A 23,689-nucleotide genomic window follows, 5' to 3' on the forward strand; every position below is an offset into this window, starting at 1 on the left:
CATGAAGATACGGATATTCCGCCTGAAAATTTCGCACTTGTTCCCGTTTCATGCAACGCCTACACTGACGCTACAGTCCTTTTTATGCCTTCCGATATCTTCAAATGTCGTCGAGCTTTGCCGCTGCCTTTCGCAACAATTGACCTTGCCACCGGAAGAAGCAACATGTTCGTAAGCAATCCGCTTTCCACACCTGTCACTTTGCTTGCGGGGGAATGTCACGGCCGCGTGCAGGATCTCGACCTTTCGTTTTTGGTTGATGTCTCGGATGACTACTGCGACCACCCAAAAGCACTGTCGGCACTAGGGGAGTCGCCCAATGATACGTTTTCCAGCGCCATCGCCGACACTCTCACTCCCACCAAACATGCCGACCTGCTGGATCTTCTGCATGAGTTCAGGAGTTATTTCGATGTGTCGCAACCTCAACTGGGCCGCACATCACAAGTCAAACATGATGTTGACACCGGCCTACACCAGCCACTGCGTCAAAGACCATACCGTGTCTCCGCTGAAGAGCCCCGCGTCATCAACGAACAAGTCGAAGATATGCTTCATAGAGACGTCATTCGACCCTCTCACAGTCCCTGGGCGTCTAACGTCGTCCTGGTGCGTAAGAAAGACGGATCTATCCGACTTTGCGTGGACTATCGTCGTTTGAATAAGATAACCCGAGGGGCGTCTATCCTTTGCCGCTCATTCATGACGCCATTGACACCCTTCACGGAGCGGAATTTTTCTCGTCGCTAGATTTGCGGTCTGGCTACTGGCAGGTCCCAATGGCTGAAGCCGATCGCCAAAAAACAGCACTGATTACACCAGACGGACTATATGAATTTAACGTCATGCCCTTTGGGCTTTGTAACGCGCCTGTCACGTTTGAACGTCTTACGGATAATACGCTACGTGGCCTCAAATGGAACATGTGCCTCTGTTACCTCCACGATGTCTTGGTTTTCTCCCATGACTTTTCTACACACCTCCTTCGCCTCAGGCACGTTTTGACTTGTCTGACCAACGCTGGTCTGCAGCTTAACCTGAAAAAATGCCGCTTCGCTGCACGCGAGCTCGTCATCCTAGGCCACATCGTGTCCAAGCACGGCGTATTACCTGACCCAGCAAAACTTCGAGCAGTCGCAGAATTTCCAAAGCCGACGACCATGAAAGAGCTTCGCAGTTTTGTAGGCCTATGCTCCTATGCCCCGCCACGGTGGTCTAGTGGCTAAGGTACTCGGCTGCTGACCCGCAGGTCGCGGGTTCAAATCCCAGCTGTGGCGGCTGCATTTCCGATGGAGGCGGAAATGTTGTAGGCCCGTGTACTCAGATTTGGGTGCACGTTAAAGAACCCCAGGTGGTCGAAATTTCCGGAGCTCTCCACTACGGCGTCTCTCATAATCACATGGTGGTTTTGGGACGTTAAACCCCACAAATTAACCAATCAGGCCTATGCTCCTATTTTTGGCACTTTGTTCGCAATTTTGCATCTATCATGTCACCGTTAACCCAGCTTCTTCGCGGTGACGTGAAACTCTCCTGCTGGTCCCCTACATGTGACTTTGCCTTCACTACCCTGCGCCGTCTGCTCACTTCCCCACCTATTCTTCGCCACTTCGACCCGACGGCTCCTACCGAAGTGTACACCGACGCCAGCGGCATCGGGCTAGGCGCGATCCTCGTTTAACGAAAGCCCGGCTATAGGGGCGTACGGCTGGGCCAGGTGGCGCGCCGGAGCGATACTAGCAGCGCTGCGCGCGGCGGAGAACCGCCCTAGTTGGCCGCAGGCATACCGAGCTGCCGTGCCGCTGCTGCTGGTTTTCAATGGCGAGTAACACGTTGGCGTTCTATTGCGGCTTCCTTTGTCTCGAAAACTGTGAGCTATTTTTTAGGGAGGCGAACCTGACGAAGGGAAAGCTACTCGTGAAACGTGTTCGCGGTGGAGGAGATAATACAAGCAGACGAGCATCAGCTGAACGCCAAGTGCGTTTCACAAGTGCAAGACAACGTCGTCTACGATGTGCGTCCGAGGGTAAACGCTCTTTCTCTTTTTTGTGTTCTTTCTACCGCTCTTGTCGAATGTATTCACGCTCAGAGGCTAAGTACACAAAGGCGGTGATACTAAATTGACTTTTCGCATGCAGATCTGCGCTCATACACGGTCCGTAGCCTCCGGGACGTGCTCTTGCGAGGCGGGAATAACCAGCCGCTGTAAGCATGCCGCGGCTGTGTGCGCCTACGTGAATGAGGCAACTGACGATACCTGTACAAGCAGACCTCAGCAGTGGGGAAAACCGTCGAAAAAACCCAAGCGGGACGTGAACAAGACCATCGCGGACCTTTTCCCAGGTATTTTGATAAGGAATGCATTCGCTCGATTCCTTTTTTCACCGTGGATTCGTGATTGATTGATTATGAGGTTTAACGTGCCGACGCTACACAGACGACGGGGCGCGCCGTAGTGCAGGGTTCCGGATTAATTTTGACCACCTGAGGATCTTTAACGTGTGCCGAAAGCTCAAACACACGGGCGTTGTTGCTTTTCGCCTGCGTCATAAAAGCGGCCGCCGCGGCCGGGAACCGAACCCGCTTTCTTGACATACCCTGGTTTCGTGAACTTATCCTCCTTCTATCTCTACTGTTAAACCAAGTGAAAGCTGATTAGTTTCATGCTAGCAGCGTTGCATTCTTCGTGAAAGTAACACCGAAATTGCAATTTCTATGCAGTTGCAAGAGGCTGAGAAAAATGCCGTCTCGAAGTCTTTCTTTTTACTCTCCATACACAGCTATCTGAATGTTTCTAGAGCCTCTCTACACAAAGAAAGTGTGTAAAACTTTGTTCTTCCTCCAAAAGTTGCAGGGATAAATCAATTTAGGTTAAAGTTGCAGTTATTCAGCTAGGTGATTCAGAAATTCTAATGCCTGTATAGCCACTTAAAAGGTAATAAAGCTCGGTCAGTGTGAAGTATATTAAAAAACTAGGATGGAGCTAATAGTGTAAGTTTGCCTTTAATGACTACTGTTAACCTGACCGGAATTCTTTCTTCTAGCTGGACCCCTCACGTGTGCCAAGGACACAAGGCCAGAGTCACCCACTGATGTCATGGCATGCTATGAAGATTTAGTTTGCCCACTCAACAGTGTTCTAAAGGCCATGAAGATGACGGAGGTAGAGTGAGAGGCCAAGATAGTGGTGGAAAGTCTGGTGTCGACGGTCTCTGCCAACATTGAAAGGGAGCATCTGGCAGCCCTTCTTAGAAATATGAGTGCTGACAGGACACTGTTTCAGCATACGCGTACTGTGTACGACCTCAACAGTCAAACAACGCAGCAAGTAAACACAGACTTCATGGGTGGCCTGTCCTGCGAGGCCAGGATCATTTATTCTACAGAGGTGTGCTTGGCTGATGAAGTCGTCGACCTCGCAATGGCAACCCGTGGCCAGTACAGCAATTTTCGGCAAGTTGGGAGACCTGTTCACAATGGAGAAAAGTTTTATTACATTCTAGAAAAGGGTGTTGAGGTCCACATAAAACTGAAGTTTACAAACCTCCCCAAGTCACAATTAATTCATCAGATAATATTGACCATAAATATACCTTTCAGCTTACGATTTTCTGGCAGTTTTCAATTAAAGGGTTAGAAACAACCAGCACTGGAGTCGCCACTTTGACGATTACAGAATTGCTTCTGGTGATGTACAGAGGTATCAATTAAACTTTTTGTTGAATGCAATCACAGGGGTTACAGAGTGCAGTATGAAGGTTGCTTGACCTTTCCAGGATAAGACTACCAAAAATTATATTAGGAAATATTGCTGCATACCAACCCATTTCATCACGGCAACTGTTTCGGCTGTGAAAAAAAAAGTTCCTCTAAAATGCAGAACTTCATTGCGTTTGCACCTCTATCGACAGACATGTGCAGCACAATTTATTTACATCGGTTGTTTTCGTTTCACCAATCTTTCTTTTCTCTGTACAGATGGCATGAAGCGCGAAAGTATCGCCTCACAAGGTCAAGCTGCCATTCTATCCGCACCAGGAGAAAGCTACCCGAAGCCTTGGCGAAGCAGATGACCCGCAAAAAACCTTTCTCAACTCCAGCCACTCGATATGGTAAGAAATTTGCTAATATCCAAACCTTGAAGTTGATCCGCCGCCATTAATTAGTCACATACCATGAATAATGTTTTATGTGTCCTTTTTTGTGCGTTACATTGTTAATATTTTTGTCCATTGCATGTAGGTCTCCGGAATGAACCAAAGGCACGAAAGGCACTGGAGCAGAAACTTCAGACTCCCAATCTTGAGGTACACGTGCCGCAAATCCTGAAGACCCTTTTATGACCGCATGCCATCGAGACTTGAACCCTTCTTGAAAGAGCTTGTGCCTGTGCGCGTTAGATCTAAACAAACACAGCGTCCTGCAGCTGCTCACCTTAAGATACATTCTCGCACGGCAAAGAATATTTTTTGAGAAGACCCCCCATTGCTACTACTCCTGAACTAAAATAAAATAAAGTTTATTCCTCCTCCCGCCTCTTCGGCAGCTAGGGCTCTGTCCTGACATCTGTATGAAATGGGCATTTTGGTAATGACCTGCATGAATGTCATTGGATCTTGTAACATAAAATCATGACTGCTTCTCTTCGTCTACCGTCCATTTGTATTTTAGGATGGAAGGCTTGTCACTGAATCTAGTAATCTGCTGACTTGGGCAAAGTTCGTCACATTCTGATAAAGTGAATATAAGGTGGAAATCTGGCAAGGAGTAATCAGGCTGCCTCTGCGGTCTGATGATACAGATACATTGAATTTTGTGAAGTAAAGGCTACTGTAGCCCTGACTGTATTATTATTTATGAACATGTTGTAACACAATTTTAAATACTTCAAACTTTTGTCTTCGGCAGAAAATAAATATCGTCCAGTCTAGCAACTTGGTGTTCAGACAGAGCTGCTTAGCAGTTTGAAATAAATATTTTGCATCATTAGACCAACTTGACACATTTCTCAGACTGGACTTGTCATGCTGCCGGAGCAACCATGGCTCGCTTGCAGCCCCGATGGGCTCATGCGGTACGAGGGAAACACGGTGCTCGTAGAAATCAAGTGTCCAGCCAGGTGTGAGAAAGTACCCATCATCGACAAGGAGGGAAAGACGATCTTGGAGTTTTTCGATTGTCAGGCTGGAGCGCTGACCCTCAAGAAATCCCGCAGCTTCTACACTCGACTACAGCTCCAGCTTTACATCATGAACCTTAGTCAAGCAGTGTTTTATGCTTGGAGCCCCGTGCAGGATGACAAGTTTCTTTTTGTAGACAGAAACATGAATTTCCTTTCAGAGGTTGTTCCAAAACTAGAATTCTTTTATTTCACTTATCTACTTGAGGAACTCTCTAAGACAACTTGAACAAAAGTCTGCTTTTTGCCTTGTGAGCAAAAATATACATGTCTCTCATTTGTTTGGGTTTTAAAAACACATCTTTTATACCACCAAGTGATGCTGGTATGTGGTCGAGAAACTACAATTAAATGTCAGTAATGTTTTAGGGCCTGGTGGCTGTCACTCTGCACTAAAGAGCAGTCTGTACTGCTAGAATGTTTTACAGACTAAAGAACAGGACATTTATTTTCAGAATAAGTGCGCTCTAAAAAGCTTTATTTTTATTTGTGATTGTTTTCCACACTGCTCATACCAAAGTGTTAACTAAATATTGTCCACACATTTCACGAATGTTGAAAAATTGTGTCGTGCTTTAGACATTTTTAGCTTGAGTGACTGGTTGCTAACCGAACTTTTTCCGAATTTGAAATTTGAAAGAATGGTGATCAACGACGGCATAACACATTTGCCAACGCTGATGTTGCGAGATGCTTTATACTGTTGTTCCGTTGCGTACATTGAAGTGTTTCGCAAACACCTTTTCTGCATTCTTTACAGCTTTATAATTGGGCTCTGCATGTTCACCAGAGCACTGCAAACCTGTACTACTTTCTACATCTGTGGAATTAAAGTCAGTTGCACACAGTTTGTCAACACATTGTGCAGTTTCAACCTCTGAATGGCTCTCTCCACATGAATATGCACCTGGGCGATGGTTAAGGTAGTCTCCATGTCTTCCGTGGAAAGCTGCCCTCCCCCGACATTGAAAGGCGGCATCACTAAGACAGCGCCCTCGCCTGCCATGGTGGTTTTTATCGCAGGAAACCCCTTATCGCAGAGCACCAAATCACCCGGTTCGATAAGCGACAGAAATCCCGAATCTCGAGTAATGAAACAGTCTGAATGTCTCCAGCCATAAGCTTTTGAAATGAACGACACCATGCCATTGGGAAGGATTGCTATAAGGAACTTCAAAGTGTACGATCCCTTGTAGTGTGAGTAGAGATAATGTTGAGCCTCTGGATCCATAGGCGTTTCTGTCCGGATTTCAGTGCAGTCAATGATGAACGTGCACTTAGGGTAATGCTGAACAAAGCATTCTGGGAGAGTGTCCTTGATAGCACACCACGGGGGAGCAAACACCCACTTCCTCAGCTTTACGCTCAGGCAATCTAGTGTAACCCTGAACACCCGTGAGGCAGTGGATTTACTTATGCCGAAAATGGCACCCAGTGCCGTTAAGCTTACACCTAACTTAAGTTTAATCAAAAAGTGAACCAATCTGTCCTCTTTTGTCACATCTGACAACCGGTACCGTTGCTCGGGCAGAAGGTTGAGCAGCATGCTGAAGACTGTCACTGTAACACTGCAGAGGTCCTGAAGTGCTTGCTCAGATGATTTCACGGACTCTTATCCGAGGAAGCCGCACCTCCTTGCCCATGTCTTTTCAGAATGGGTGACCTAGAATAAAATCGACCACTCATAAATATTGAAGAAAGGAAATAAAACTTTCCAATAAATGTCTGCTACGAGGCTTCATTTTTCTGTTTAGCTTCATCAGCTTTGCCTTTGTATTCGTCGATTGTCACTAAAAGGATCGGCAATGTGTAATGTTTGTTATTACGTAGTGACTTAAGATAGAAATGGTTATAGCACAGTTGTCAATGAACATGTCAGAGAACAGTTGACATCATTCAGCTTGCCCACTGAGCGGATATTGACCTTGCAGGCAAATGTAAAGTTACGGGAATAGCTCATTCGAGCACCCTGCTTCCATAAGCAAGATATGGCAACGGCGTCTTCACCCACGGATAGTTTGTGCAGCTGTACTCAATGACAGAAGTTACTATAACCCACTCAACGAGGATTATCTACAGCATTTAACCAACTGCTCTCAGTGCAGCCCTCGGTAACATAGCTGAATTTTAAAAAGTAGAACTTGCAGGCCCAAATTTTATACTAATTCCAACGACAAATCTGGTTCGTTGGGCAGTAGTACTTCAGAACCAACTGTGGATACAAATTCAAATGCTTGGGATGAGTGCAGCTCCGTTCCGGAGGTTAGAGGGGTGAAAGGTAAGTTAAGTGTGTACAAATATATAATTTTAACAGGTGCACAATTTAATTGTAGATTTACTTTTTTAGTTACCCCATCGAAGGAGTAGAAAGTATGTTGCTTTAAGTGCATAAAAAATCACCTTGTCTGCTTGAGCAACGTGAGTGACTTGTGTGGACCCATGGGTTCCATCGGTTGCAGACAGCATGAACTGCAAAGGACCCTTGCAGCACACAGGATCTGTCTGCGTTTCCTGCGTAGTTCGAAGAAAAACAATTGTACATGGTGAGCTACATGCCACCGGTCACATAGCCTGCGATCTGCATGTTGTAAGACAACTCACGGCGACGCACGTCAATGTGAACTGCTGAGCGTCGACTTCCACCTCCGTCAAGAGCAGCGAGCCCCGCTCTAAGGCTTTTGATTGCGCATTCGCGTCTGGCGAGCAGTCGGCCTCCGACGCGTTCGACAGCACGTCCACGGGTGAGGATTCCTCGGGCGGATGAGGCGACGTCAAATTTTTAGCAGCTGATCGACTCCGCTTTGCCCACCTGCGCAGGGTGAGTATAAGTCAGTGCGAAATCTGGCTGATTCTACCCTTCATCTTACCTTTCGTGTCTCTCACCGCTTACCCGCCGCTTTTTGTAAACATCCGGAAACAGAGTCGACAGGTAGGCTGGGTTGGCCTGGCTCTCGCTCTTCGCATTGTTCCCGAAGTGCCTGCTGCATATTCGTGTTTTTTTTTTTTTTTTGCGGGAGCCACGGGGAGCCATCAGAGCTATTAGAAAGCAAGGTAATTTTGTTCAGTTTAGCTATTGAATGACAGCAGAAAGACAGAGAAACGGTCACTCACTTTTTCTGCCGCACAGCCCTATTTCAGGCTTCTCGGCAGTCTGTCTCAAACCACTTGCCGGGAAACGAATAGAACCTGACGATGGGCTCTTTTCCCTTCGTGTTTGCGACGCTGTTGTGGCACCCAACTACACAACAATATTTAGAGCCCGGTCTTTTCCTCTTAGACGCACTAGTTTTCATCACGGTGAAGCAGCAAGCAGCGTACTCCAAGCGAATCTGCGGACGAGCGCGCCCCGTGTGCGGCAATGAATTGGAGCAAAGGCCACCAGGGGAGGAAACGGCGCTGCACGCGTGCGGCGAAACTTGAGCCGTACGCCCCTATTCAGAATACGTTGTAGCCTATGCCAGCCGCACTCTGACGAAAGCCAAAACTAATTACAGCGTGACAGAAAAAGAGTGTTTGGCTCTGGTGTGGGCGCTTGGAAAGTTCCCGCCGTACTTATACGGCCGCCCGTTCGATCTAGTAACTGATCACCACACACTTTGCTGGCTCTCCACGTTGAAAGACCCTTCTGGCCGCCTTGCGCGATGGGCACTCCGCATCCAGGAGTACGACATTCGCGTCGTATACCGCTGCGGACGCAAACACTCTGACGCTGATGCCCTGTCCCGCTCACCTTTACCACCAGATCAGACGTGCGGAAACACTTTCCTCCAGACCTTGTAATCGCTAAATCTCGACTCGATTGCCACCGAACGTCGTGACCCGTGGATCGCCTCTCTTATCAAATATTTATCTGGCACGCCATCAAATATTTATCTGGCACGCCCAACCTTCCAGTATCTAGATCCCTCCGACGTCAAGCTTTCCATTTCGCCATCCGCGATCAACTATTTCATCAACGCAACTACGCCCCCCATGGCCGCCGGTGGCTGCTGGTCATTCCACGCACTTTACGATCGCAAGTATGCGCCTCTCTTCACGGTGATCCGCAATGTGGCCACGCCGGAGTGTTCAAAACATATGAACGCCTTCGCCATCGCTATTACTGGCGCGGCATGTAAAATTTTGTACGCAAGTTCGTGCAGCGCTGTCCTGACTGCCAGTGACGCAAATCAACACTGCCACGTGCGAATGGCGCATTGCAGCCACTTCCATGCCCTGCCAAGCCATTTGATCGCATCGGTGTTGACCTCTACGGTCCCCTTCCATTGACACCAGAAGGTAATCGTTGGATTATAGTGGCGGTTGACCACCTGACACGCTACGCCGAAACAGCCGCTTTGCCAAGCGCTACAGCTCAGGATGTCGCCTCTTTCATTTTACAACGCTTTATCCTTCGACATGGTGCACCTCGAGAGCTCCTTAGCAACAGAGGCGGCGCGTTCCTCTCCAAGGTTGTCGAAACTCTGCTTTCGGAATGCCATGTCATTCATCGGAAAACGACAGCATACCACCCGCAGACTAACGGGCGAACGGAACGCTTCAACCGCACGCTAGGTGATATGCTCTCAATGTACGTGGCATCTGATCATAGCAACTGGGACCGTGTTCTCCCATACGTCACGTTCGCATATAACACCGCAATACAAAGCACCACAGGATTCTCACCTTTCTTTCTTCTTTACGGACGTGAGCCTTCCCATACAATTGATACCCTACTTCCCTACCGTCTTGATGCTTCCGAGTGTCCACCTATCTCCGATGCTGCTCGACAAGCCGAAGAGTGCCGCCAGCTCGCCCGTGCGTTCACTTGGAAGAGCAACAACGCCAGAAAGAAAACCATAGCACCTCTCTTCCGGATCCCAGCTATGCCTCAGGGTCTCTTGTGTGGCTTGCCATCCCATACCAAACTCCGGGACTCTCCTCGAAACTTGTCCCCCGGTACGAGGGGCCTTACACCATTTTGGAGAAAACCTCTCCGGTTAATTTCGTAATTGAACCAGTTTCCCGATCGGACGACATGCGCCGGCGTGCACGTGACATCGTCCATGTTTCCCGGCTGAAACCGTACCATAAGCCTCTGCCTGAAACTTCTTAAGTCGCCAGGATGGCTCCTTTTTCAGCGGGGGCGATTGGGAAGAAGAAGATGTGCCTGCAGCGAGCAGCATCGCCAAAGCCCGGCTCTCTCGTCTCGTGCTTCAGCTCGCTGCTGTGCCGGTCTCTGCTGGACGGTTCATCACGCTGTCTTGCCGTTGTCGTTAACTACTGATAAACCTCTTCACAATAGAAATTCATCAGACAATTCTGGTCACTACCCCACTTAGTGCGTGACAACTTTCAAAATACTTGATGTGTGGGATGAAGGTTAGTTTAGTGTCTAATATTAGTCCAAGAAACTTGTGCTCCGTCGTCACTGACAGAGGTTGACCATGCAAGTGAATGTCGGGGTCAGGATGGAGGCCCCTCTTTCGGCTGAAGAAGACGCAAGTGCTCTTTTACGCGTTGGGTATAAAACCATTCTCATCTGCCCATTGAGACAACTTGTTGAACCCTAGTTAAACTTGACGTTGGTACGTTGAAATGTTGCACGACTTGAAACCAATTTGTACGTCATTGACATATATGCAGTAAAAGATATTACGTGGGAGACGCAGGTGCAAGGAATTAATTTACACTATGAAAAGTGTGCAGCTCTATACACCTCCTTGTGACACTCTTGTTTCTTGGACAAATATTCGAGATAGGACAGTGCCAACTCGGACATGGAATGTCTGGTTGGACAGGTAGCCTTTGATGGTTGTGAGCATTCTACCCCGCACACCTAAACGTGACAGGTCTCGCAATATGCTAAAGCGCCTTGTAGTGTCATATGCCTTTTCCATAACGAGGGTTTGTATTCCGGCTGCGGCGGCTGCATTTCCGATGGAGGCAGAAAAGTTGTAGGCCCGTGTTCGTAGATTTGGGTGCATGTTAAAGAACCCCAGGTGGTCAAAATTTCCGGAGCCCTTTACTATGGCGTCTCTCATAATCATATGGTGGTTTTGGGACGTCAAACCCCACATATCAATCAATCAATTTTCTATATCGAGGAACACAGAGAGGAAAAATTGCTTATGAACAAAAGCGTCGTGAATTTGTGCCTGGATACGGACAAGGTGATCAGTGGTGGACTGAGCCTCTCGAAACTCACACTCGTATGGGTCAAGTAGGCCATTAATTTCAAAGTAGTGCATCAGGCGCCTGTTAATCAATTTCTCAAAGACCTTGCAAAGACAGCTGGTTAACACTATTAGCCTGTAGCTGGAAACTGAGGCCAGGTCATTGCCTTGTTTTAGAATTGGGATAACGATAACTTCCTTCCAGACTGAATGTAGCTAGCCGGAAGACCATATCACATTATACAGGGAGAGGAGAGCTTTTTGGGTATCAGTGGGCAGATGTTTCAACATTTCATAGGCCACATGGTCCAGGCCTGGGGTAGATTTATTGCAGCAGGTAAGTGAGGCTTGTAGTTCCGCCAAACAGAAAGGTTCATTTTATGGCTCGTGTTGTGTGGGTTTGCGTTTTAATCTCTGTTTTGCTATTCTGGTTTTGTATCGTTGGAACGCTTCACTATAGTGTGATGAGCTGGAGACCTGCTGGAAGTGCGCTCCGAGAGTGTTCACCTTTTCTTTCAAGGTCTCCCTTTGTGTGTTCGCTAGAGGAAGTGTGTGTACTTGTCGTCCTGCTACCTTACTGACCATGTTCCAGACTCTTGCCTCATCTGTGTATGAATTAATACCTGATAATAATTTATGCCAACATTCTCTTCTCGCCTGTCAGCGCGTTCTCCTTCCTTTGGACTTGATGTTCTTAAGGTTTTTAAGATTCTCGGCCGTAGGCGAGTCTCTAAGCAACTTCCATGCCTTATTTTGTTCTTTGCGCGCATTACAGCACTCATTATTTCACCATGGTACTCGTCGTCTGCCGGACGGTCCACATGTTTGTGGTATACATTTCGTCGCAGCATACATCAAAAAGGCTGTCAGGTAACTCACAGCAGCTTCTATGCTTAACACCCCCATGTCAGCCCAAGTTAGGAGAGTCATTTTTTGAAACTGTTCCCAATCGGCTTTATCGGTGACCCATTTGGGAACCTGGGGAGGACATATATTTGATATTGGTGTGCTGAGAACTATGAAAAATGGTAATTACTGTTCCGATTATCAAGTTAGGAGAGTCATTTTTTGAAACTGTTCCCAATCAGCTTTATCGGTGACCCATTTGGGAACCTGGGGAGGACATATATTTGATATTGGTGCGCTGAGAACTATGAAAAATGGTAATTACTGTTTCGATTATTGATGACTTCCCATTTAACTAGACGTAGGATTGATAGAGATGTTATGCTGAGGTCTATTGACGAGTTGGTATTGTTAATATTATTGTAAAATGTTGGCTTTTTGCGATTCAGGAACCACGCGCCGGAAGAAAAAAGAAATTGTTCAATCAGGTAACCTCGTGCATCGCAGCGAGTGTCGCCCCATAAGCTATTACGCACAATAAAGTCGCCTAGGACAACATAAGGTTCTGGAAGTTGATCTTTGAACGACTAGAATTCCTGTTTATTGAGTTGGTGATTGAGAGCTATGTAAATAGAGCAAATTGGGATAATTTTGTTGAAGAGGACAGCTTGAACGGCAACCGCCTCAAGGGGTGTCTGAAGCAGTAAATGTGCACAAGCTGTTCCTTGATCAACTATGATGGCAACACCGCCAGATGATGTGACAACATCATCCCGATCTTTTCGAAACAGAGTGTAACTACGTAGGAAGTTTGTGTGCTTGGATTTTAAGTGTGTTTCTTGCACACACAGCACTTTTGGTGTATGTTTGTGTAGAAGTTCTTGGATATCGTCGAGTTTTCTCAGAAGTCCTCTGACGTTCCACTGTAGTAAATGTGTCATTTTATTGTTGTGCGGTGCTGTGTATAGAAAAGTGTTGACTTAGGTTGCAGGGTCTTTTGGGGGCCCTGTAATTTGAGGGTTTTTTGCGCGCTTCAAAGAGTTGCGCCTGTCCTTTGGTGCTTGAGGTGCCAGAGGACGGGTACCTGTATCCATAACCTCCTGCGAGGTGGTGGATGGTTCCTAATTAGGAGGCACGTTTGCAGTAGTTTCGGACCTTACTGCGGGTGCAGTGGTCCGGGGTCCGGCAGACTCTGAAGTCTGCTGAACCTGTTTGGCAGGAGGTGGAGCATCACAGGCTACTCCAGCCGTGGGCTCAGGCAGCGCGACCGCGGTCACTCTTTGCGTGACATTCGCGGGCGCAGAAAGATGTCATGCGGCGCCCTGGCGCATTACATCTGCAAAGAAAGAAGAGTGCTTGTTGTGGAGAGTGAAGTGGTGGCGCGCATCTTGAGAAGAGAGATTTAATTTAAATTTAGGTTCAACAATTCCTTTTTCCTTTTTGCAGGATGGGCACAATCGCGAGTAAGCGGGATGATTTCCTCAGCAGTTCACACAGCGGGCTGCAGCAGTACAATCTTCCGATGGATGTTTGTTAAAGCTACAGTTTGCGCAAGTAGCACGCCCTCTGCAGCTTCGCGACCCATGTCCAAAGCGCTGACATTTGAAACACATATATGACGATTTGGTATGCAAGACCTGACACGAAGCTTGCAGTAGCCGGTCTCAATTGAATCGTGTAAGTCACTGGTACCGAAGGTGATAATTATATGTTTTGTTGGGGTTTCTTTTTTTGCTTCGTCGTATCACTATTCTTTGGACCTTTACTCTATTCTTTTTTTCTCAGCCTTCCAATAGTTCTCTCTCTGATATTTCAAGTAGGTCGTCATCCAAAATGACACCGCGAACTGTGTTCAAGGATCTGTGGGGACCTATGGAAAGTGGAAAATCCCCAAAAGCTACTAGTTTAGATAGATTTTCGTATTGGAGCTTGTCATGAAACTCCAAAAGGAGGTCGCCGCTTCTCAACTTGGTTACTCGATACCCTGGGCCGATTGCTTCAGTGAGTGTTTTTGAGACAAGAAAAGGTAGATTGCTCGGACTGTTTTGTTTTCTTTCTGACTATGTACGACGTGGCACTTGGGGAAAAACTGTTTCGGTTTCGAGAAAAGGAACGGTTCTTCGGTGCGCCACCTTTTCAGGCGGCGATCAGGGAGGAGGGAAAATGTTGCCCGTTCAGATTGTGCAAATTTCGGCGGCGATGGTGGCCACCCACCACCGAGCCCAACAAAGGGACGCTACAAGGTTGAATAGCAAATACTTGAAGACGCCAGCCATGCATCGCTGCTATAACCGAATATAACTACCCAAGGTTGGGCAACTACACAAGGTTAACCCTCGCCGTCAGGAAATTTGGAAGTAAATGGAAAAAAAAAAGATGACAGGACAGATAAAAAAGAAGAGATAAAGAAGAAGATGTAGGAAGAGATAGATAGGAAAAGGCGACTGCCGATTTCCCCTGGATGGGTCAACCCAGGGGTGCCGTCTATGTGAAGCCGGGGCCAAAGGGGTGTGTTGCCTCGGCCGGGGGGGGGAGGGCTTAAAGGTCCAATCACTCGGCGTAGGCTCAACCCCCAGGATTCCCTTTTTCCCGGACACGGCTCAGCCACGCACGGCTATGCGTGGGAGGAAATCAAGACCTCCCCCCCCCCCCGCCCCGTTTCTCGGGTCTGTGGTGTCGCTACACACCAAACGCCTGCTTGCGCAGACGCCTCTGTGGGGAACAGGGTATACGGGAAATACCGAAAACTTATAACACGAGCGTCAAGACGCTCCAAAAATCCCGTTATCACTAGCAATGTATAAAAAGCCCCGCTATCTTTACAATGTGAAACTCACTACCATCGGCCAACACCCGCTACCATGTAAATAAACCTTTTGTTATCTGCTGTGGTATACCTCTCCTCTACTTCTGCCTGAGGCCTGGCAGCTTCGCGTGCCCAGATCCGCACCCGCATCACAATATATTCCGTTTCCCTGTGCGTAAACGTTAATCAATATCGTCGATTAATTTCAACGCACACAACATGTCTCAATAAACACGGGCCATTTTCGAAAACGGTGCCGCTGTTCCTTGTACAGGCCACAACGAGGGTCAACTGCTGCAAGTTAGAAAGTGACCCTGCTCATCAAGTTTTTTACTACGCAGTTTACCGACGCATACCACAAGTTCACAACTAAACTTGTAAAAGTAAGAAAAGTTGGAGCGTAAAAACAAGACAAAAAATGGCCCCGTATCTGCATGTTTCACTGCAAATGTTATCGAAAGACGATGGTTTTGCATCTAGAGAGAGTGAAAAAAAGAACGTTTATTTCATGTTCTGCGCAAAAAAATCGGTGAATGGTATTCTGGAGGCGGTGCGTTGAAGTACCTCGATGCGTACACCGGAGGCGAACAAGCACATCGAGGCACGTCACACGTGAGACATGAGCGCTATTTGGCTGTTATCTTGGAAAACAAAGCACGCGGTCATGGAGTAAATATACAGACTGACTCTATGCGCGTGGCGTGCGCACCTGTCTCGGAGGCGATAAGGTGTAGAACGCAAGGCGATGGGTAAGGGCTACCACCGTGTCGTCTTAGGAAAGCATTGGAAACAAAAACTTTTTCTTGCATAGCGTTGCGTTGTCAGTGCAGCAAGATAAACGCTACGGTCCTTAGTATTACTTATATTTGCCTTTTCTACTATAAATAGACACATCTAGAATATTGGCGTGTTGTTATTGTGCTTCAGATATGCGCAATAATTGCTTTTAAATTGACAATCGCACTAGTACGGACGCCAAAAATTGAGCAATATTGGCGGGCGCTGCGGAGTGGCTTGGATTTTGGCCATTTTGAGAATCAGTTCGGGGAACAAACAGACAACTCCACAGAGAGACAGACAGACAGATGGACAGACAGACAGACGGACAGGCAGGCAGGCAGGCAGGGAGACAGTCAGACAGACAGACCAAAATTTTGGCGTGGAAGTATCCCAAGAAAGGCTATCGTCTTTGAAAACGTGCCATAAGCACCGCGTGAATATCACACTGAGGCACCTGCGGTGTGTTTTCCCAACTACTGAGGCACCTGCATTGTGTGTTGCCAACCACTGAGGCATTGTGTGTTGCAAACCACTGCTGTTGGACGTGCACCGGCGACATAACGCTGCGATGTACCACGGGAGAGGTCTATTGCGGATGGACATGATCTCTTCTTTGAGGTAGCCCATGTGAGATGACGCATCAATATACTGACCTCAAACAGATCATCGGTACAGGCATCTGCGGGAAATAGTGGGACATTAGTTTATGCTTCCCAGCTAGAATTAGGGCTGGCGGTAGTTTACTAGAAATAGCGCCGTTAATGGCAATGCCTCACTCTTTCGGTGATATAGTAACATTCCCTTAACCAATTCGTAATCAGTGCTTTACACGTTCCTCTACAGCAGAAACAGAATATGGTTTCCCAATATTGGATCCCGTTACAAATTCCTGTTATACAAAAGGAATGCGCTACAGTTACATTTCAAAAATTTGAATGGATAATTACAATACTGCCATATTTTAATACAGTGTCGCATAGTGAAGAAGCAAAATGAAGTAACAAACTCAAAGCTCACAGCAAGCACCATATATTATACAAATTTTACATCGCCGACAGTAGAAAATGCTTATATGTGACCGTTGATTGATTAATAGATTGACTGATATGTGGGCTTTAACGTCACGAGACAACCATATGATTATGAGAGACACCATAGTGGAGGGCTCCAGAAATTTCAACCACCTGGGGTTCTTTAACGTGCACCCGAATCTGAGCACACAGGCCTACAACATTTCCGCCTCCAACGGAAATGCAGCCGCCGCAGCCGGGATTTGATCCCGCGACCTGCGGGTCAGCAGCCGAGTACCTTAGCCACTAGACCACCGCGGTGGGGCATTATAGGTAACCGGATTATAAATAAACTCAGCGAGAGGAATTTTTCAGACACCACTAGTCATTCTACATGCATATTTAACTGCAGCATAGGGATGAACTTTGAAAGTGCCACTTGTGGGAAAGTGCCCACATGAGGCAATTTCCAAGTCCTTCTTCTAAAGTGCAGTCAATATACTGTGTTTCAGATATTGAAATACAAATGTTCACCTATGCACCAATGTAAATAAACTTCTTGCACATGAAACCGCATCGATTAAGAAATACTGTTGTATAATTGGGAGATGATTTAGACTCCAACCAAAAGTTTTGAAGAAACCCGACGTTTCGAAATCGACTTTGTTCCTTCCTCAGGGACGACTGCAGAACTACGTAACAGCGGCGTCTTCAAAGAACTCGCGGGGCAGATAATGATCCCTCCCCTCTCTTTCGTGTTGCCGTGGAGCGCAGTCCATATGTATACACTGGGGGAAGGGTTCTGAGAGAGCAGTTGATGTTATGGGCTGTCCTCTGTCACGGCTCATACAAAGGACAGCCCATAACATCAACCACTCTCTCGGAACCCTTCCCCCAGTGTATACACATGGACTGCGTTCCACGGTGAACGAGAGAGAGAAAGGAAGGCGTCATTATCCGCCCTGCGAGTGCTTTGAAGACGCCGCTGCTACGTAGTCCCGCAGTCACTCCTGAGGAAGGAACCAAGTCGGTTTCGAAACGTCAGGTTTCTTCAAAACTTTTGGTTGGAGTCCAAATCGTCTCCCAGTTTCATACCCCACCAAACTGACTTCTGTCGAATGCTTACATTCAAGTGATTCAATATTCCCTTGTGAATGGAACATGACATCCAGGATACACATTTGAGGCTTAGGTAATTCACATGGTTGCAATCAGCCAGCACATTTCTTATCATTTTGCTCTCTCCCTTTTGTCTTCTCTCTTTCTCACTAGTTTTTCTTTTTGTCTCTCTCTCTCTCTGTAGTCGTTCTCTCGCCTTCTTTCTTTATTCCTCTTCTTTTGTTCCTATTCATCTCTCTTTTGTCACACTTTCTCTATTTTTGTACTCTTTCTCCTCTTCTCTTTTTCCTCCTTCCCATTGCAACGTTACTACTACGGCCCAGCCACTTGCTATACTACACTATAAGAATCTGTGCTATACTCTGCTAGCATGTGCACATGTTGCAGAGAAACACATAGCCAATAATTTCCTCTACATCTATGTTTATTTGGATGATCATTCCGCTAAGAGATATATACTAGCAAATGGAGAGTCAGTCAGATTGGTGAGGTGCTTATATATGTTTGCCGTCCTTGTAGTTAAGGATTGGAAAATGACGTTACTTGATACGTTCGCTCCGGAGATGATTGCTGATTCTTTAGTGCTACGTGTTCGTCATTGGGCCGTGATACAAGTGTAATGAACCTATCAGTTCTCTGTGCGATGAATTCTTTTAAAGTGTCATGCTTATGATAAATAAATACCCTGAAACACAAATTACCATGCATCTACGTCATTTTGACCACACAGCCACAGGTTCCCGGTGGTCAATATGTTCTTCTTCTCGCTGACGTCTTCTTGGAGCGGAACATCGCCATTCCCCATACGCTTATGACTGTCACTGATAACTGTACCTCGCTCCCACTTCTCAATTTCAGCTTTTTCCCTCAAGTGCTTCCCCGTGGCATGTTCGTGGCCAGCGTATCCAATGCTGACGAATTCGAAATAGCGGCTCTCACCACCGAGATTGATTTACTTCAGCCTCCTGTAGCTAACAACATCTGTTCCATACCGAGTCGTTTTTCGAAGATGATTGCACCCGACCTCAATCCTGCGCAAGCCAACGACATCCATCACCTTCTCGCGTCGTATACCGACATTTTTGATCTCGACGAGAGACCTCTAGGGCAAACATATATCCACCGTTCAGCACCGTATAAACACTGGTGACGCCAGTCCCATTCGCCGACGCCCCTATTGTGTCTCCCACGCCAAGCGCAGAGTTATTCAAGCAGAAGTTGACAAAATTCTCAACAAAGGTATCAGAACCATCAAGTAGTCCTTGGGCTTCACGTGTCGTCCTTGTGAAGAAAAAGGACGGTACCTGTCACTTCTGCGTTGACTATCACCACCCTAACAAGATCACGCGAAAGGACGTATACCCGCTACCACGCATCAATGACGCGTTGGACTGCCTGCACGGCGCTACATACTTCTGGTCAATTGATCTCCAGTCCGGCTGCTGGCAGATTTCTGTCGATGAGATGGACCGCGAGAAGACGGCCTTCATTACACCGGATGGTTTATACCAGTTTAGGGTGATGCCTTTTGGACTATGTAACGCCCCTGCCCCATTCGAACGAATGATGGACTCTCTCTTGCGTGGTTACAAGTGGTCTACTTGTCTCTGTTACTTAGTAGATGTGATAGTCTTTTCATCTACTTTCGATAGCCACCTGACCCGTCTCGCTGAAATTCTCGCAGTCTTCAGAACAGCTGGGCTATAACTAAACTCCAGGAAATGTCAATTTGGCTGCCGTCAGATTACCATTCTGGGCCATCTTGTAAACGCCGATGGCGTCCAACCAGATCCTGAAAAGATCCGCGCCGTCCGTAGCTTTCCGATGCCCTGTTCTACATCTGACATCCGGAGCTTCATCGGCTTATGTTCCTACTTTTGTCGTTTTGTGAAAAACTTTGCCGATGTTGCCAGGCCACTCACAGATTTGCTGAAGAAGGATACCACATTCTCATGGGACCTTGAGCAGGCTCAAGCGTTCACCGCTCTCATCGGCTGCTTAACTATGCCCCCCATACTTGCCCACTTTAATCCTTCTGCTGCCACAGAAGTTCGCACCGACGCCAGTGGCCACGGTATTGGCGCAGTTCTCGCTCAGCGATACCACGGCAGACGGAGCATGATAGCTTACGCCAGTCACCTGCTTTCACCCCCTGAGAGGAATTATTTCATCACCAAGAGAGAGTGTTTAGCTTTAGTTTGGGCCATCGCCAAGTTCCGGCCCTAGTTATATGGTGGCATGTTCTCCGTTGTTACGGACCACCACGCTCTCTGCTGGCTGACTTCTCTGAAGGACCCGACTAGACGTCTGGGTCACTGGGCTTTGAGGCTTCAGGAATTTTCATTTAGCGTCAGCTACAAGTCTGGCCGTTTGCACAAGGTCGCAGACTGTCTTTCTCGTCATCCGGTGGACCCTCCTGATCCCGTTGCGACTGACCTGGAGAGCAGCGTGATGACGTTTACTGATATCAGCGATATGCGCATTGAACAACGACGGAATGAGTCCGTGCGCACTATAATCGACGCCATCCAGTCTGACAGCCATGACGCCGAATCCCGTATGTTCGTGCTGAATGACGGCATCCTCTACAACCGCAACGTCCGCACTGAAGGCCCTGAGCTTCTGCTTGTGATTCCCCGTCATCTACGGCCTGCCATACTTGAACAACTTCACGACGCACCAACAGCGGGGCACCTCGGTGTTTCCCACACATACGACCACGTGCGACGTCGGTTCTTCTGGCCAGGACTGTACCGCACCGTGCGTCGATATGTCGCCACTTGCGACCTCTGCCAGCGCTGGAAAAGACCTTCTTTGCTGCCAGCTGGACAGCTTCACCCAATCGAAGTCCCCTCTGAACCATTTCATCACGTGGGACTCGACCTCCTTGGCCCTTTTCCGACGACGACACTAGGAAATAAATGGATCGCCGTCGCCACAGATTATGCGACCCGCTACACGATAACAAAGGCCATGCCAACCAGTTTCGCCACTGACGTCGCAGATTTTCTTCTTCGTGACGTCATCTTACACCACGGTGCACCCCGACAGCTGCTTACAGATCACGGCCGCTCTTTCTTGTCAAAAGTAGTCGACGACCTTCTTCGATCGTGTGCCACAGCGCATAAGCTATCTACCGCCTACCAGCCACAAACTAATGACCTAAGTGAACGTCTCAACCGCACGCTCACAGAGATGCTTTCGATGTACGTCCCCGAAGATCATCGTGACTAGGACACCACGTTGGCCTATGTGACTTTCGCATATAATTCATCTCGACATGACACCACGGGATTCTCACCTTTTTATCTTTTGTATGGTCGCGACCCCATATTGCCATTTGAAACCACCTTACCTCCTAAGCCATATGCTTGCGAGTACGCTCGCAAAGCCATTGATAGGGGTCACATGGCTCGTCAAGTTGCCCAGTCTCGTCTCACCAGGTCACAGGATATGCAAAAAGCCCATTACGACCACCGGCATCGTAATATAACGTTTGCCCCAGGTGACCGCGTCGCCGTGTACGTCTCTCCGAAAAACTTTTGTCTCGATACGCAGGACCCTACTTAGTCTTACGTCAAGTTAGCGACGTCAACTACGGGATAGCGCCATTGCACTCCAATACGTCACCAAGTTCTTCACTTGTTGACATTGTTCATATTTCGTGCATGAAACCCTACTTCTGTCACACTTCTTCGGACTCGCGCCGAGACGGCGCTTTAACGCCCGGGGGTCCTGTTACGAAGTAAAGGAAGATGAAGGACAGAATCAGCTGACAGGCGCGCGAGTGTGCCAATCAGCCATTGTGATTCTCGCCTGAGGTTGTTCCTCTGTAATTGCGTTTATACAGAAGTCACTGACCCCGTAACAATATTATCAGAATGGTGCAATAAATCTGATTTGGCACACTTTGGCGCAGGAGTGGGATCATTGAATAAGCTAACCTGATGAAAAACTGGACCCAATTGAATGGGAAATTCACTATGGAGGAAAATAGCAGAAAGTTTACAAGAAGCTCCACGTGGTGTTAGTTTCTCGTTAATAAATGTATCTGCTGTTTTTGATTTCTAGTGAAAAATTTGTGCTGTTGGGCAAGTAATGATGTATAGATCTGGATAAACAGGGCACTGTTCTGTTATATGAGTGTAAAAGACAAACACACTTCTTAGGAAGGGCATGGGATTTTGCATCTTTATATCAAGGTTTAATTATATATATGTAATTATATTTTTGCTCTTACTAAAATTGTTTGATTGTGTGTTACTATAATGGCAATGTATATTCTATGATTTGTATGTCATTTGGTAACTCTGGCTTTTTCTTGTTTTTCATCACTATGACGTGTAAACAAATATTCGCTTTCATATGACCTCCTCCTATAATCTCTGATGAGATTGGCAGTATTGTTAAATAAATAATGTCAATAATGAACTTTGTACATCGCACTGATTTAGAAGAGCCTGTGCTCAAATACCATGACATGTCATTCTTTCTACACTGTGAGTCTACATGTTATGTTATGTGCATCACTCATTCGTGTAATTCCTGGAGGTTTGGGGGGTAGTTGAAGAGGTGCACAGTTTGTGTTTAGATATGTCTTTCAGCAAACATGCTTCGACCATCGTGTATGACATTCTAAATTGCAGGACTTTACAAAGCATGGGTAAATTAGAAGTGCCACTTGAGCGAGTTGGTGCGGATTCATCTTGATTTCAACAGCGCACTGGAGAACGAGGACTAGAAGAAAAGTAATCAGTTGGGAGTCCACACCCGTGTCGTGCCCTTACTTTTATTCTAGTCCTCGTTCTCCAGTGCGCTGTCAAAATCAACATGGGTACATTCTCCAGGCACGTCGTTTCATGAATCGATGTCCAGCAATCGCTCACAAGCCATTTTTCTTTTCTGACCACGTTGCCAAGTTTGCTAAATGTCATTAATTTCACAATGTGCCCTGCTTTGGTTTTGTAATTTAAATGTGAAAAAAGAAAGGTGGACAAAAGATAAATTGTACGAAGTCTGCCAGAACGAGAGACCCTCTCCGTGATTGAAGGAAAAAAGTGTATATGTAAGGGCTCATTTTCTTTTGCTAGACACAATAATAATAAGATCCGACTGACCATCATGCCAATTGGCATGATTGTCTCTTAGATTTCATTAATAACGTGTATGACAAAGAAAAAAAACACCTTTAAATGTACTCCTTTTCTTTGGAGTGATTGTCTGTTAGATCACATTAATATTATGTCTAACAAAAAAACAAACCCTTAGATGTGCTTGTTTCCTTTTTTTGGTTTCGACACTCGGGTTCTGATGGGCAATCAATTGACGTTACTACTAGGTTATGCATGCTTTATTCACTGTGACGGATGCATTGCATGCTGACATGTACATAAAGTGTTCTATAACATGCTCAAGTCATAGCATTTGAAAAACAAAACACTCATAGCACAGATTAACATTTGAATAATTGAATAAATTCATGACTAAACTTTTACCATGGTCGATTACCCCAGAATAACATCAATCTGTATATGAACATGATGTGCGAGACAAATTGTGCTTCATTGAAGCAAAGGGTGCTTCATTGTCACGTGGGAAACGAAGCAGAGTACACCATCGAACAGTTCATTTTGACTTTCTAGTGTTTGTTTGCCAAACTATTGCTATCAGCAGTGCTCCTCCGTCAAATAAACATTACCGTGTATGACGTGGCGGTACATCGACTCAGCTGTTCCTGCAAATCAGGGTATACGACTATGTAATCCTGACAACTGTTGAGAAAAAGCTGTACATG

At 46.8% G+C, this 23,689-nt stretch overlaps 1 protein-coding gene across 4 annotated transcripts; it reads right to left on the reverse strand.

Annotated features, from left to right (window-relative positions):
* Window positions 1-3,340: 3,340 nt before the first annotated feature.
* LOC119161665 (uncharacterized) lies at window positions 3,341-14,782 on the reverse strand. Of its 4 annotated transcripts, none has more exons than XR_012887780.1 (6): window positions 8,291-14,781; window positions 8,047-8,215; window positions 7,791-7,988; window positions 7,580-7,690; window positions 6,697-6,842; window positions 3,341-3,467 (listed from the first exon to the last, which is right to left on the reverse strand). XR_012887780.1 is itself a non-coding variant. In XM_075881003.1 (5 exons), the coding sequence occupies exons 2-5, from the start codon at window positions 8,208-8,210 to the stop codon at window positions 6,782-6,784; spliced, it is 534 nt and encodes a 177-aa protein (XP_075737118.1). In that variant the 5' UTR covers window positions 8,211-8,215; window positions 8,291-14,782; the 3' UTR covers window positions 5,344-6,781. The 4 variants fall into 4 exon arrangements, 2 of the variants coding, with proteins under 2 accessions (XP_075737118.1, XP_075737117.1); XR_012887779.1 differs by having other exon boundaries at window positions 7,781-7,988; window positions 8,291-9,035; XM_075881003.1 differs by lacking the exon at window positions 3,341-3,467 and having other exon boundaries at window positions 5,344-6,842; window positions 8,291-14,782.
* Window positions 14,783-23,689: the final 8,907 nt, after the last annotated feature.

This window comes from Rhipicephalus microplus, chromosome X (genome assembly GCF_043290135.1).
Source record: "Rhipicephalus microplus isolate Deutch F79 chromosome X, USDA_Rmic, whole genome shotgun sequence".
In the NCBI taxonomy this organism is placed as follows: domain Eukaryota; kingdom Metazoa; phylum Arthropoda; class Arachnida; order Ixodida; family Ixodidae; genus Rhipicephalus; species Rhipicephalus microplus.

What these genes read in the sequence shown, in the direction of transcription:
- LOC119161665 (XM_075881003.1), bottom strand. Translation starts at nt 8,210, where the DNA reads ATGGCTCCCCGTGGCTCCCGCAAAAAAAAAAAAAAAACACGAATATGC. An exon ending in AGCGGTGAGAGACACGAAAG is followed by an intron (nt 7,989 to 8,046) that starts GTAAGATGAAGG and finishes CACCCTGCGCAG; the next exon opens with GTGGGCAAAGCGGAGTCGAT. An exon ending in GCTCAGCAGTTCACATTGAC is followed by an intron (nt 7,691 to 7,790) that starts GTGCGTCGCCGT and finishes CGAACTACGCAG; the next exon opens with GAAACGCAGACAGATCCTGT.